Source organism: Rhincodon typus, chromosome 1 (genome assembly GCF_021869965.1).
Source record: "Rhincodon typus isolate 14 chromosome 1, sRhiTyp1.1, whole genome shotgun sequence".
NCBI lineage: Eukaryota > Metazoa > Chordata > Chondrichthyes > Orectolobiformes > Rhincodontidae > Rhincodon > Rhincodon typus.
In genome coordinates, this window is record NC_063332.1 from 26,329,977 (window position 1) to 26,346,490 (window position 16,514).

At 40.9% G+C, this 16,514-nt stretch overlaps 1 protein-coding gene across 1 annotated transcript in view; it reads left to right on the top strand.

Annotated features, from left to right (window-relative positions):
- The first annotated feature begins 1,848 nt into the window (after window positions 1-1,848).
- si:dkey-21a6.5 (multiple epidermal growth factor-like domains protein 11) overlaps window positions 1,849-16,514 on the top strand; it is a 36,338-nt gene continuing 21,672 nt past the window's right edge. The window contains exon 1 of the mRNA XM_020516978.2: window positions 1,849-2,274. Coding sequence (XP_020372567.2) covers window positions 2,223-2,274 — 52 coding nt within the window. The 5' untranslated portion in view covers window positions 1,849-2,222. The remainder of the gene's footprint in view (window positions 2,275-16,514) is intronic.

A 16,514-nucleotide genomic window follows, 5' to 3' on the forward strand; every position in this document is an offset into this window, starting at 1 on the left:
ATGAGGGTGTCACTGGCTAGGCCAGCATTTATTGCCCATCCCTAATTACCCAGAGGGCTATTAAGAGTCATCAATATTGCTATAGGTCTAGAGTCACTTTTAGGCCAGACCAGGTAAGAACAGCAGTTTCCTTCCCTAAAGGGCATTAGTGAACTAGATAGATTTTTCTGACAATTGACAACCAACAATAGATTCATGGTCATTCTTTGACTCCTAAATCCAGAGTTTTTTAAAACTGAATTTAAAAAATTCTACCATCTACCATGGTGGGATTTGAACCCAGGACCCACAAACATTACCGGAGTCTCTGGATTAATACGCCACTGATAATACCACTAGTGCATAAAAAAAAGGTGTGGAAACAGAAACAGAGTTAACAGTTTGTTCTGATGACCTTTCATCAGATCTAGAAAATGTTAGAAATTTTAACAGGTTTTAAATAAACTGCCAGGAAAAAGAATACAGGGGAAAGGTCTGCAAAGGAACAAGTAATATTAAGTGATAGAAGTGAGGATAGTGCAAGACCAAAGGAGTTGATAATAGAACAAGTGTGATATAATGGATAGGTTTGAATGAATAATGGTTGATGACAAGTGGCAGATTGGCAGTGGTTGAGGAAGAGGATGGAAAATTTTGACAAAGATGGGGAAGCAAGGACCTTAGCCCAGGAACCAATCCACCAGTGGCTGTAGTGACAATACCTGCACAGTTCTTGCTGAAGAGAGTGGAGACAGTGGCTGGTTAGGATGGTGGAGACGGGGAGGCAATGGCCTAGTGGTAGTATCGCTGGACTGTTAATCCAGACATGCAGATAACATTCTGGGAACTTGGTTTGAATCTGTCACGGCAGATGGTGGAATTTGAATTCAATAAATATCTGGAATGAAGAATCTAATGATGACCATAAATCCATTGTCGATTGTCAGGAAAAACCCATCTGGTTCACTAATGTCCTTTAGGGAAAGAAACTGCCATCCTTACCTGGTCTGGCCTACATGTGATTCCAGGCCCACAGCAATGTGGTTGACTATGAACTGCCCTCTGGGCAATTAGGGGTGGGTAATAAATGCTGCCTAGCAAGAGATGTCCTCATCCTGTGAATGAATAAAGAAAAAAATAACTGATCAAGTAGACTTGAATCAGAGATAGTAGGAACTGCAGATGCTGGCGAATCCGAGACAACAAGGTGCAGGGCTGGACGAACACAGCAGGCCAAGCAGCATCACAGGAGCAGAGAGGCTGACGTTTCGGGCCTAGACCCTTCTGTCTCTTCACAGAAGGTGTTGAGCTTCTTTGGAACTGCACTCAACCAGGCAAGTGGGGTGTATTCCACCACAAGTGCTGACTTGTTCCTAAAAGCTGACCCAGGCATTGTGGGGAGAGAGAGAGGGGAGGTGAGTTATGTACTGTCGAATTCCCAGTCTCTGCCTCTTACATACATACATATTTATGTGCTGAACCAAATAATTTTTCCAGTCAATGCCCCGAGAATGTTGAAAGTGGGGAATTTGGTTGTGGTAATGCCATCGAATGTTAGAGGGCGATAGTTAGCTTCTCCCTTGTTGGAGATAGTCACTGGTGCGGTGCAGATCTGAGGTGACCAGCTATTTCACGTTCAAAGACAGCACAATGTTTGGAGCAAGTGTGCCATCTCACTGCTTCTGTTCTCTTCAGCAACATTTACCTCTCACTGCTTCTTTTCCCAGAAGGAAAGAAACAATAAAACTTGCGAACGACGCGTCCCTCAAAATGCAGTTCCAGAATCAACTATACGTTCATTTCCAAGTTTTACTGTTTTTCTTTGACTGGTAGCCGAGACTTCAATTGGGGCAGTCACAGAGTTTTGAGAGAACAATTCAAAATAGCCTCAGTTATACCCAGATTCATTCAAGCATGATTTTGCTACGTGAAGTGAAAGTATTTAACAGATGTTTCATTTGTTCTTAAAGGAAAGCGTACAGAGTTCTGTACTGAAGGACCGACGAGATACTGTAGAAACCACACCCCCACAGAGTGGAGAATGAGAATAGTGGCTGTTAGTGGAACCTGTCACATGATGGGAATCATATGATGGATTCGGTGTGGCGGTAGGTCGAATTTTTACTTGTGTCATCAAAGTGCGGACAAAAACAGGCAAAGCTGATACAAACACAGTGAAACAGGAAGAGTGTTATTCTCTCGTTGAAGTACCCAGTGACCAAACGAGAGCACAGGACGGCAACATGAGATACTCGGAGCTAACATACTCGCTCCTTGTTGTGGTGTCGTCCCTCGGTAAGAAATATCGATTGTATATGTGGCTTTCACTTAGTGTACTAGCTGTTCGTTTCTCATTGGCATATGGTTTCCCATCTAAACGCTTAAAATATTTAAATTAATAATCATAGAAAAATGACTGCATTTCTTTCCCATCTCTCTCTCGCTCCTTCTATATCCAGTTTTTTTTTTAAGAAAAGTTTCTACAAAGGCGAGGAACTTATAATCAAAGTAGACGATGCTCAGTAGCTCCCGGGTTTGACCTGTCCCATTGTTTTAATGACAAATGTGAGGGGGACTGCGGTCTGTACCGGAGCGTGTTCTGGTACAAAACTGACTGCAGACGTCTGGTAGGTCGCGGAAAGCTGTTCGATGAACAGTCTCCAAACTGATAAAAGATACCGAAATGGTCGTTGTGTTTTATGGTTCTGTGGAGCAATGGACACGGAAAGGAGCTGGCCGCAGCTAACCACTGCGTGGAGATATGAAAGAGAGCGGATGGTCAGCCAGTAAATGAGAAAAGAAAGGTTTTATTGTTGAATGTAATCGAATCAACAATGAAAGGATGAATTTATACATCAAGTGCTTGTTTTAAACCGGGAATTATCTGGATCAGTCGGAATGAAAGTCTAGTTGTCTGAAGGGTTTCTCTCACACCTAGTCCCTCTGGTTTAAATGCAGACTTCTGTTGTCTATATAGTACATAGTTTTAGATTCTTTCTGTACACCAGATATAAAAGGGTTTGTGAACTCTGTCGAACTAATTCACGTAGAGCAGTGTCAAATTAAAAACCCCTTTCCGTTTTCTTATACTCAAGACTTCCTAAAGGGTTATAAAATTGGGTTTTAATACCAAGAAAGTTTAATTTAAAACTTGGAGAACACGTTTTATGGTGGTTCTTCTGAGATGCCGCCTTAAAGTAAATTTTGTTTTTATTAAAATAAATTATACTTTAATACTGTCTGGCACTGATCAGAGAGAGCATAGGTCTGCAGTGAGGATTATTAAATGTTCGTGAACAGTTTGAAACAATGAACTGTGCAGAAATTGACTGTTCATGTTCAATACTGTGCCCTTTGAATGAGTATGTATGTGCTGTGATTAAGAGGTATTTGGAGAAAGGTTAGGCAACATGTATAATTGTGATTTAGGAAGGTTTTGTGTTTCTACTTGGAGCTCTGGCCCAGAGTTAAAAATCTCACCACCCTCAGGGGTGTCATAACAACATGTCTGAACAGATTGGTGATTCAAAAATTTTCTTTACAACTCTGACGCCAGCATCTGCAATTCTTGCTATCTGCAGCTGCATAGGCCTAGTTTGTACTGGTGTTTCACTGGATGTTGTGAATAAACTGATGTGGAACACACATGGTTCCTGCTTCCTTTTGCCAAATCACTACTTTTTTAAAAACTTGCTGTACTGCATTAGTGTTTAAATTCTACATTAGCATTGTCCCATCCATATCCACCTCTTGCCTCCTTCCTCATGTATGTAGCAAACTTCCCTTCAAACATATCTACGCTATTTGTTACAACCACTTCAAGTGGGTTTTACATTCTCACCACTCTGTGTGCTGTCAGTGCCTACATATGGAAACATTTTCTCTTGTATTTGCCCTATTTTTAAAGATTTCTGACAAATTTACCCTTTGTTTTAGCATGCAGTGGATGGAGTTGATAGTCATAAGCCAACAAGAGTTTGAGGCTTGGCAAAAACAAATTGTTAGGAAAACTCTGCAGGCCTGGCAGCATCTGTGGAGAGAAAGCAGAATTAATGTTTCAGGTCCAGTAACCCTCCTTCAGAACTTTGTATGAAGTAAAAATCAAAATCTGAGTCACTTAAGAATTCAGTTAAAATGGTCATCAGTAAAGTGGCAGTCATGGCTTAGTGTCGGATTTTCCCATCTGATTTTGAAAATTTGACTTTAACTCCAAATACTTATGCACATAATCTCAGAAATGCAATCTTTTAAATGAGTTGGGACTTGCCTCTGTTCTGAACACTGGACCCGAAATGTTAACTCTGCTTTCTCTCCACAAATGCTGTCAGACCTCGAGTTTTTCCAGTGACTTCTGTTTTCGTTTCTGATTTCCAGCATTTGCAGTTCTTTGGTTTGTGTGTCTTTGTTACATTTTGAGACCCGCCGAGTTGTTTATGAGCAGTTCGTATTTATGTTGCTTCGTGATATAATATCAAGGTTTTTGTAAACAAAAGTTACATAAAGGCGGGGCTGTTGTCTCTATGCCAGAGCTTGGAGCACATAGATGGCCATCTTTCTCAAGGGCAACGAGGGAGGGGCAGTAAATTCTTGCCCAGCCAGCATTGCCCTTATTCCGTGAGAGCTTTTATAAAAAAAAACTTTGGCACAAGTGGAAGGCATGAGTTTCTCTGGTAGAGTTTAAGACTGGAGATTGTCAGCAGATCAGAAATGGATAAGCACCACTATCTTGGTGCCTTGGGGTAGGGACATGATAAAAGTCAGGAGATAGGCTTTGCAAGGGTTTGGAAACAAAGATGGGAATTTTTTTAAAAAAAAAAGTACTGCTTAACCAGGAGCAAGTGTAGGTCATGAAAACGGGTTTAAGGTTGTTACACCCAATGCCTTTGGGTTTAAAAAAGTAACCTACAGATTAAATTTTGAGCAATATCAAAGTCTGCTAACGACAATTGCTTCCTCAGTTGCAAAACCATCAAAAATAATCATTTGAAGCCCTAATTTTGAATCATTGACAGCAACATCACTTTTTAATGCAAGTCCTGAACACTGCTTTTTCAAAAAAAGCCTGCAAGTCCCTTAAGAATGCAAATAAAATGGTCATCAACAAAGTCTAGAATTTTCCCTTCTTTGAGCCTGAAAATTTGACCTTAACTTCGGTTACTTGGGTGCATAACCTCAGAACTGCTATCTTTTAGATGGGTTAAGAGCTGTCTTCTCATTCAAGTGGAAGTAAATTTAAAAACTGTACCACGGAATTTTAAAAAAAGTACCTTTCCTATACTCACTGGACAGAAAGCACAGTGTGTGTCAATGTCACTGCTCAGTTCACCCACTCACTGAAAAGCTTCCAAAAACTTTGTTCTGAATTTAAGTTGCTCAATTGAATAGATGGTGACAGAATTTGCCCAAAGCCACCTGATTCATATCAGGTCCCACTGTAGTCATTGAGATTTGACTGCAGTTTTATTTCCTGGTCTAAGTAAGGAAGCTGATGGAAGTTCCCTGCTGGGTAAAGATATTGGGAAAGATTTGCCAATCTAGGAGAACATGGATGATTATTTGGGGCTCTTGAGATAGCTCAGATCTTCCACACAAGTTTTTTTTTTTTTTCCCCCCATTATGTCTCATTGATTTCTTCTGATCTGATTCAACTCCTATTGATATCCATGAGCATAAAACAAATGGTTAAAACAAGTTCGGTCATTTATCTCTGCTGTTGGTACCTTGCTGGGTGAAGATTGGGTGTTGCTAAATTACAACAGTAACTTCAGAAGTATTTTAATTAGCTGTAAAGTTTTTATGGGCTTGTGAAGTTGTGCAAGCCGCTGTTTAAATGCATGCACTTTCGTTTCCTTACTTTTTTTTTCTCCCTGACTTTTTTTTTCTCTTTGGAAATACATTATTATTGTTAAAGGTTTTGTGATCTAGCTACTCACGGTCTTTGTAAGAAATGTTTTTCTGGTGGTTGTAAACACCTTTGTTTGATTGCAGCAGGAAATGCAGTTGATTGTCATAAAGGTAGTTGCAAGCTGCACTTTCCGAATATTAGGCTGGATTTCCTTACTGTAGGTTGATGTAATGCTATTAGCATATTCCAGTAATACTTGTCAAATTAACACTTCCAACATACTGCTTTCCAGTGATATGAGAAAAGTGTTTTTGTGTACCCAGTTAATGTGGCAGCCTGGAGAGAACTAATCTAACTTATCGCAGCTGCACTGGCTCTCTGAAACAGGGCCTGAGCAGAGATGCAAATTACCAATTTATGAAACTAAATATCTGATTGCTCAACATCACAAAGTTAGGAGGACAGCAATGTGTTGCAGAAGCAAAGCTTCTCCAGTTATAGTGAAGAAGGTGCTATGTATGCTTGCCTTTATTGGTCAGTGCACTGGGTATGAGTTGGGAGGTCATGTGGTTGTACAGGATATGCGTTGGGTCACTTTTGGAATACTGTGTTCAGTTCTGGTCTCCCTGCTATAGGAGGAATGTTGTGAAATTCGGGTTCAGAAAAGATTTATGAGGATGTTGCCAGGGTTGGAGAGTTTGAGCTACAGGGAGAGCCTGAATAGGCTGGGGCTATTTTTCCTAGAGCATCGGAGGCTGAGGGGTGACCTTTTATAGGAGTTTATAAAATCTGAGGGGCATGGATAGGGTGAATAGCCAAAGTGTTTTACCCAGGGTAGGTGAGTCCAAAACTAGACGGCATAGGTTTAAGGTGAGAGGGGAAAGATTTGAAAGGGACCTGAGGGGCAACCTTTTCATGCAGAGGATGGTGTGTGTATGGAAGTAGCTGCCAGAGGACGTGGTGGAGGCTGGTACAATTACATTTAAAAGACATCTGGATGGTTATATGAATAGGAAGGGTTTAGAGGGATATGTGCCAAATGCTGGCAAATGGGACTAGATTAATTTAGGACAACTGGTTAGAATGGACGAGTTGGACCAAACAGTCAGTTCCTGCACTGTACTGCATACTACCCTGTGATTCAAACTGAGTTTTCCCATGAGGAGTCCTTTTAAGGAGAAGCATTAGGTACCCTGTTTGTATTTCGGTAGAGAAGAAATTAACAGAAAGAGGCCATTCAGATTGGTCACTTAACAAATAACTGCACAGCCTAATCCCACCCTTGGTATCGTGCAGAGTGTTGTAGATCATGACACTTCAGTGAAGATCCAACTAATTTTTTTTTAAGAAAAAGAAGTTTCTGTCCCCTGCACACTGTCATTTTGAATCTAGAACCATGTGCAAATTGCTTCTGTGCTGCTGTGCTTGCATCGTTCTGGCTTCAGTTGTGAATTAATGTTGCAGTTCTGTCCAAATCAAACTGGAGTGGATCCACTTGCTGTTGATTGAGACTGATCTAGATGCAGTGTTTTATAGTTGGACAACTGTGCTGTTCTACTGCTTCTCTATTGAATCAAATGTGCATCTGCCACAAATATATCTGTTTGCCTCTGATAATTCTCTTGTGCCTCTTTAAACCAAGGAATAAGTATTGCCATCTTCCATTTATTGACAGGGTAGTGCTTTAAATTACTGTAATGGTTCTCCCCATTGTGACTGAAGTCTCTGAGCAGGGTCTGGGTAGTAAAACCTCTTTTTTTTATATAGGTGCGCAGTGATCAGAGGGAGAAAACACCTTAAAAGGCATTTTGAGAATGGATGGCAGGGAATCGGTGTGACCAATCCATCTTGTGGGTAGAGGGATCAATTTGGTTCTCATTGGTCTGATTTTGCATGGGGTGCTCTGCCTTGACCCAGTGTTGGCCACAGTTGTAACCTTTTTTTGTTTTTGAGGGTTTCTGTCTCCACCACCATTTTCAGGTAGAATTCCAGATCCCCCACTACACCTTGGGTGAAAAGATTTCCTCCAGAACTCCACTTTAAATCTCTCATGCTTATGTTCTTTCAAAAGGTAGAGAGATTTGGAATGCACTAGCCCTCTGACATTTGGAATGTTTTGGGCTTGCCCTCAAAATGTGGTACTGGTTTTTCTCATTTTAACTACAGGTGCAGTATTCAGCTCATCTGTTAAACAGTCTTTTGTTTTACTTCCACATTGAGGCCACAGTAGTTCAGTTTCTATACTTTGCTGAGGTTATTTTTAAGACTGAATCCTTTTCTAACTAACCGTTCAGTTAATTAGTATGTGCTCACTGTAATCTAAGTGGTGGCATGCCCCTTGTATGAGCCAATCACTACTTGTTCCACGTTCCAAACAAAAACCCTTATGACTTGGTTTCAGCCTATAATGATGTACAGGCTCTGGTTGGTCACTGAGTTAGTGTCAGGCTGAAGCCAGCATAAGGATCCACCAATTTCAGCTCAGCTCAAAACCATGATCTTCCCAAGTTCTGCTCACAACCCAGTGATGATCAAGATCTTCCAATGATGAAGGTTCTTAACTCATCCCCGAGGAAACTGAAACCCAATCTTTACAAAATGGCACTTTGTGGAAGTGAATCTGAGAAAAGCATTTAACATCATTTAATCTGTTTATTGACGAAGCATTAAGGTTAACTCAGAAACATTGAAAATAGGAGCATAAGCAGGCTATTTGGCCCTTTGAGTTTGCTCTTCCGTTCAATAGGATCACAGCTGATCATCTATCCCAATGCCTCACTACTTCTCTCTCCCCGTACCCTTTGACATGTTTAACCTCCAGAAATCTAACTTTTTAAAAATATATTCAGAGACTTGGCCTTCTGTGGTAGAAGATTCCACAAGTTCACAGCCATCTCTTCCTCAGTGTGAACTGGTGCACCTAAGATTGAGCCTTTTCTCTGCACTCCCCAGCCAAAGGGAAACATTATCCGTGCATCTGGCCTGTACAGTGCTTTTAGAACTTTGTTTCAATGAGGTCCGCTCTCTTTCTTCTAAACGGCAATGAATACCAGCCCAGTTGACCAAATTTCTCCTCGTTTGACAAACCTGTTGTCCCAAGAATCATTCTGGTGAACCATCACTGCAGTCACCTTTCCTTTGATAAGGTGACTAAGGCTTCATACACTATTCCATCTTTGGTCTCACTGAGGCCCTGTACAGTGAAGTACTTTCGCCTGAACATACCTCTGCCAAACCCTCTTGCAGTGAAGGCCAACTCAATCATTGCATAATAATTTATTAAATATTACTATTATTTGGCTTGGTGACTGCATTCTGATGTAAATCCTCAACATAGATTCATCGGTAACTGTATCTTCAAATGCATAACAGGTGAGATACTGTGGATTAGTATTTTTCCAAGATTCAACAACTCCAAGGAATTTACACATCAATATCTTGAAATAAAAGCTTTAAGATCACAAGGATGACAGGAGGGAGGTATGGCACTATGTCTACATTGATTGTAGTCAGTAAAGCAGTAGACTTTAGAGCCTAAATTTTACAATAACTAATTTCATATGCACACCCCAATCTTGCTCATCACAAATGTAAGAATACCTCCTTGTTTTAATTTCTCCACTAATGCTCCCCTCTTACTGTGCTGCAGCATGTTTAATTAGCACCAAGTAAACTAGTTCACGCTCTCCCCTCACTCCTCCTGTTGTTCCATTTCCCTGATTTTCAGCTAACTGAACACAGCAGAAACTTAGTCTAGACTGTTCATGAACTACAAGGCTCAGTCTTTTATTTGGTCACCTGCTGAATTTATCTGTTTGCTTTCTTTCATGTGCTGCACATCGTGGAACTGGACATGACTTTTTTTTTGTGGCTGTACTAACACGTTCCCGTCTGGTTTTTTTTTTTTTGAAAGCTGGCCAGAATTTAAGTTGGTCATCTGAACAGTCCCATAAATTAATCTTATCCCAAAACTGATTCCTGTTTGCGCAATTTAGGTTTCTGAAGGTTAAAGAGTAAAGCGGAGGGATAACATTAATTTGTGAGTGGGGCATAAATTAGGGATTTCTCTGTAGCTTACATTCACTTTTATTTTTTTAAAAAAAAGGAAGTCATCAATGGGCTGTAGGTGTTGCTGGCTGTGCCACTATCTGCTTCCTTGAGAAGGTGTGGGTAAGCTGCCTCCTCGAACCGTTGCAGTCTGTTCAGTGTAGGTCGACCTACAATGCCATTAGGGAGGGAATTTCAGGATTTTTGACCCAGCAACAGTGAAGGAATGGCAATATATTTCCAAGTCAGGCTGGTGAGTGACTTGGAGGGGAACTTGCAGCTGATGGTGTTCCTATGTATCTGCTGTTGTTGTCCTTTTTAGATGGAGGCTAAATTTTATTTGACTAATTTGCTGGATGACTTTTGAAGATGTGACAAGCGAAGTGAATAATGGGAGTCCTGCTGATGTATATCTGGGTTTCCAGAAGGCATTTGATGAGGTGCCACATGAAGGGTTGATACACAAGGCAAGATCACACACAGGTTCATGTAATAAATTTGCTTGGATAGAGAATTGGCTAATCAACAGAAAGCAGAGAGTCAATCTTTTACTGGTTAGCAAGCTGTAATAGTCAGTCCCACACTGTTTGGGTCATTGGGGCCCCAGCTATTTACAATCTATATTCATGACTTGAGTGCAGGGACAGAAGATGCTATCACCACTTTTGCAGATGACACTAAAATAGGTGGAAAAGTAGGTTGCAAGAAATAAGAAATTTACAAATAGATATGAATAGTTTAGGTGAATGGGCCAATATTTAGCAGGTGGAGTTTAATGTGGACAAGTGACGTGATCCATCTTGGTCAGAAGAATTAAAAGGCAACCTATTATCTAGATGGAGACAAAATTCAAAATACTTTGGTACAGAGGGAGCTGGGTGTTGTCTTGCATGAATCACAGAAAGCTAGGACACAGGTACATCGGCTAATGAGGGCAAATAGAAATTTGAAATTTTTTTGTTAAAGGAATGGTGTATAAAAGCAGGGAAGTATTGTTGCAAATGTACAAGGCATTGGTGAGACCACATCTGGAGTGCTGCATCAGTTTTGGTCCCTTTTTACATTTTTTTAAAGTAATTGCATTGGAGGCAGTTCAAACAAGGTTCACTTAGATTCATTCCAGAGATTTTGAGGAGCGATTGAGCAGTTTGGGTCCATACTTGCTAGACTTTAGAAGGATAACTGATTTAATTGAGGTTTAAAAGATGATAAAGGTTTTTAATAAAGTAAAAGTAGAGTGGGTGTTTCCCCTTGTGGGGCAATCTAGAACAAGAGGTTGTAGTTTTATTCAGGAGGGTGGCTGATTCTAAAACAAGTGAAAAGGAATTACTGCTCATGGGTCATTAATCTGTGAAATCCACTGCCCCAGAGTGCAGTGGACACCAAATAAATGTAAGGAGATAGACAGAATTTCAACTGGTAATGGGCTAAAGGGTTATGGGGAGTGAGAAAGTGGAGTTGAGGCCGAGATGAGATCAGCCATAATCATGTGAAATGGTGGAGCAGGCTCAGGCCTACTCCTGGTCCTTGTTCTTATAAGGGATCCAGAACGGTTCACAGCATTCTAGATGTGCTCTTACCAGTGCCTTGTATAATTTTAGCAAGATTTCCCTATTTTTATACTCCATTCCCTTTGACATAAAGGCCAACGTTCCATTTGCCTTCCCCATTACCCCACTGAACTTGGATGCTAGCTGCTTGTGATTTATGCGCAAGATCTCCCAAGTTCTCTTGTAGTTTTTGACTGTCACCTCTCATTTGATCAATAATATTCAGCTCCTCTGTTCTTCCTGTCAAAATACCTAACCTCATACTTTCCTATATTGTATTCCATCGGCCAAGTTTTTGCTCAGGCATTTGTTATCACTGCAGACTCTCATCCTCGTTACTTGACTTCCCAATTCTTTGTGTCATCTGCAAATTTGACTTCAGTACATTCACTTTCCTCATCCAAGTCATAACATATATTGTAAAAAAAAAAAAAAAAAAAAAATTGTGTCCCAAACATCGATACTGTGGTGCACCATTAGTTACAGGTCACCTTTCTGAAAGTCTCTTAGACCAACTTTGTCATCTATTACTTAGTCAATTCTCTCTCCATGTTAGTTAATGTGCTACCACTGACATCAGAGGCTCTTATCTTAAGCAGCCTAATATGTGGTACCTTTCTCAAACACCCTCTGGAAATCCAAATATATTGCATCTACTACTTTTCCTTTCTCAAACCTGCTTGTTACCTCTTCATGGAATTTTCCTACATTTATCAGGCATGATTTCCCCTTTCTGAAGCCATGCTGACTTTGCTTGATGATATCATTTATTTCCGAATGCTCTGCTATTGCATTCTTTATAATAGACTCTAATGTCTGATTTTTTTTTTGGGAAACTGGTAAGCTAAGTGGCTTTTAGTTAACCTTTTTTGTTTGTCACCTTCCCTTTGTAACTTAGTGCTGCATTGGCAGTTATCAAATCCTCTAGGACTTTTCTAGAATCTAAGGATTCTTGGAAGATTACTACCAGTGTATCCAATATTGTGTAGATACTACTTTTTAATATTCTAGAATGGCTCCAGTCAGATCTGGGAGATCTGTCTGCATTTAGCCCCACTTGTTTCCCTAGTGCTTTATTTGATATTTTTTTTCCCTCTCTTTTGCCCCTTGAATATTTCTGCATTTTTTTTTTTGGAAGCTTTTAGCATCTTCTAATGTAAAGACTGAATGCAAAGTGTTTATTCAACTCCTCTGCCTTTTCCTGGTTCCCCATTATTACTTCCCTAGCCTCATTCTCTAAGGGGCCTATGTCCACTTTGGCCGCCTCTTTTACTTGTTCAAAAAAAGCTCTTGCTGTTTATCTTGATATTACTTGCAAAGTTACACAGTTTACTTTTCTTTGATTTATCTCTTCATTTTCAAAACTTTTTTCAATGCTCTGACCACCAAACTGCCACATGGTATGTGTTTTTTTCAATTTGATGTTATCCTTAACTTCCGTGTTTAATCACAGTTTGCTTATCCCCTTGCTAGAATTTTGTGTTGGTCACTAAGGATCATCACCCATTGTGCATTGCCTCCCTTGTTGCTTCCTCCAAGTGTTGCTCAACATGGAGGAGCACTAATTGATCAGCTGAGGGAGCACGGTACATGGGAATCAGCAGGAGATTTCTTTGCCTATCTTTAACCTCATGGTACGAGTCTTCAATGTTGAAGATTCCAAGAACAATTCTGTCTCGCTATGCTGCCACCTCTGGGTGTGTCCTGCCATTGGGAAAGGACAAAGAAGGTTAATGAAAATGAATATAGGTCCCTTACAGTTGGAAACAGAGGCAAGTTGTAATGAGGAACAATGGGATGGCAGACCAGTTATATACATACATATTCTGCTCTCTTTATCTGAGGAAGGATTTTCTGGCTTTGGTGGTTATGTAATGAAGATTTACCACACTGATCCCTGGAAGGGTAGGACTGATATTTGAAGAGAGACTGAATCAGTTAGGATTATATCCCTGGAGTTTGGAAGGATGATGGGGTGTCTCATTAAAACTTTGCAACTTTCAATAGGACTGGACAGGGGGTGGTGGTGGTCCCAATCTAAGGATATGGGGAATGGGGTAGGCCATTTCGGATTGAAATGATGAGATATTTCACGAAGAGAGTGGTGAACCTGTGGAATTCTCTGCCACGGTGGTGAAAGCAAAAAGCTGTTTTTAAGAGTCTGATATTATTTGGGGCTAAAGGAATCAAAGGTATTGAGTTGATAATCAACCATAATTGTGTAGAATGGAGGAATGGGCTCAAAGCGCCGAATGGTCACCACCTCCTATTGTCCATGTTTCTGTGACATACCCCAAGCAGTATGGTGGTTGATATCTGGAACATAGTACTGTACTATATTATGGCTCTGAGTATAACTCAGGCTGTTGTTTAATAAGTTTTGAGTGATAGTTCTCCCAGTTTTGGTACTAGCTCCTACTTAGTAGGGAGGACTTTACAGGATTGACGAGTCTAAATTCATGTTTGTCAAGTGGTTTTTTTTTTTTTTAAAATATACATTGAAGGGTTATGTTCTTTATTTGACCTTGACTGAAAAAAAGAACTTTTACTGCAGCTGTACCAACCTTTTAATTTCCTCCACCAATCATCCTTGTGGCCTGTTCTTGATGCAATTGACAAATAGATTTGCTAATTAGTGGTGTGCTTCCTCATCCTCTTTCCTCTGATCATTGATCATTGTACTAGTGCCTTGTTTACCACCAAGTAGAGCATCCTGTAAAAGGATGCTGCTTTTATTATTGATTTTCATGGCAATTTGTAAACAAAGTATCCATCCTGGAGGTCAATTTTTTTATGCTGATTTTAGATGGAACTCGTGATTTTTTTTGTGCTGCGATTTAAACAATTTAGAAATGCCCAGGGCGGGTGAGTTGAGAGAACTCTGGCAGACACAGTTAAAAGTAACAGTGTCCTCACTGTGCTTGCTTGAATCCGTGCTAAATTCCCTCTGGTCTGCTGCAGTGTGGTAAAGTTAAAAGCATTAGTATTTTTATGTAGATGGGTTGACTATCAATTAAGGGATTGAATTCCTGTAATCAAATATCTAGTGACTGTATACCTTACTTTGGCTGACCAGTGATCCGTACACTTTTTTGCCTTCTGTAATGACATGGAGACAGCTGAAACAAATTGGCATTTCTACCACTGTATTCACAACACGGTAAAATTTAAGCCAAAGACACCAATAATTACTCCAATGGCTCCTAACCAGACATTTGAGGAACCAAACCCAGACTTTTTGAATAGTTAATTCCAGACACCTGTTTGTTTCTTTTCTGATGAAGGGTCTAGGCCCGAAACGTCAGCCTCTCTGCTCCTATGATGCTGCTTGGCCTGCTGTGTTCATCCAGCCCTGCACCTTGTTGTCTCGGATTCTCCAGCATCTGCAGTTCCTACTATACCTGTTTGTTTCTATTCATTTGTGGGATGTGGGCGTTGCTGGCTGGCCAGCGTTTCTTGCCCGTCCCCAGTTGCCCTTGAGAAGATGGTGCCGAGCTGCCGCCTTTAACCGCTGCAGTCCTCCTGCTGTGGGTTGACCCACAATGCTTATTAGGGAGGGAACAGTGAAGAAAGAACAGGTGGTGTTCCCATGTATCTGTTGCCCTTGTCCTTCGAGACAGTAGTGGTTGTGGGTTTGGAAGGTGGTGTTCAAGGATCTTTCTGCCGTGCATCTTGTAAATAGTACACTCTGCTACTGAGCATTGGTGGTAAAGGAAGTAAATGCTTGTGGATGTAGTGCCAGTCAAGCAGGCTGCTTTGTCCTGGATGGTGTCAAGCTTCTTGAGTGTTGTTGGAGCTGCATGCATCCAGGCAAGTGGGGAGTATTCCATCATACTGTTGACTTGTGCCTTGTAGATGGTGGATGGGCTTTGAGAAGTCAGGAGGTGAGTTACTTGCCACAATATTCCTATCTATCGCTATCTTAAGTATACTCAAACACTTTACCGCAGCAAGCTGTGGAGGCAGAGTTCTACATATTCACCATTCTCTGGCTGAAGAAATTCCTCCTCTTAGTTCTAAAGGGTTGTCCCTTCTCCATGCCCTTGGTTCCTAATCTATCTAATGGAAACATCTTTTCCATGCCCACTCTATCTGGGCCTCTCAGAATTCCATAAGTTTCAATCAGATCCTCCATTCATCCTTCCAAATTCCATCAAATACAGACCCAGAGTTCTCAACCAGTCCTTTTATATGACAAGCCCTTCATCCCCAGGATCATTCTTGTAAGCCTCCTCTGGATCCCCTCCAAGACCAGCACATCCATCCTTAGACAGGGCCCAAGACTGCTCGCAATATCCCAAATGCGGTCTGACATGAGCCTTGGACAGCTTCAGCAGCATGTCTCTGTTCATGTATTCTAGCCCTTTTGAAATGAATGCTAACATTGAAGTTGCCCTCCTGACTGCCAACTGAAGCTGTGTGTTAACCTTAAGAAAATCTTGAACTAGGACTCCCAAGTCCCTTTTGTGCTTCAGATTTCTGAAGCCTTTCCCCATTTAGAAAAAAGTCTCTATCAAAAAATATAACTCCACACTTTCCCATGCTGAATTTCATCTGCCACTTCTTTCCTGGCCTGTCCATGTTCTTCTGCAGCCTCCCTGCGTCCTCAGTGCTTCCTGTCCCTCTGTATCTTTGTGGCATTTGTAAACTTCCCAACAATGCCCTCCTTTTCTCCATCCAGATTGTTAATGTATAACATGAATAACATGTAGGGTATGCAGGGTAGATTGATCTTAGTAGGATAATAGGTCGGCACAACATCGAGGGCCGAAGGGCCTGTGTTGTACTGTTGTGTTCTGTTCCCACACCACTTGTTTAGCCATGTGTTTACTCCTAACTTTCTTGTGTCTCTGCCAATTTAATAATGGCTCAGATAATAATCCAGATATTACCACCTTTTTTGAGGTCCTTTTTTTTTTTAAACGCAATCCTCTTCCTGGAGTTGTCTGTTGGAACCCTTTTTTGATCAAGACTCGGCCCGCAATTAACCTCTAGGTCTGGTCTCTCAAACAAACAATAGGTTGTTTGGTCTGTTTGTTTATTTTCCTCTTACTACTAGCTGTTTCCTGAAGCTCTCCAATCATTTCCAGCTC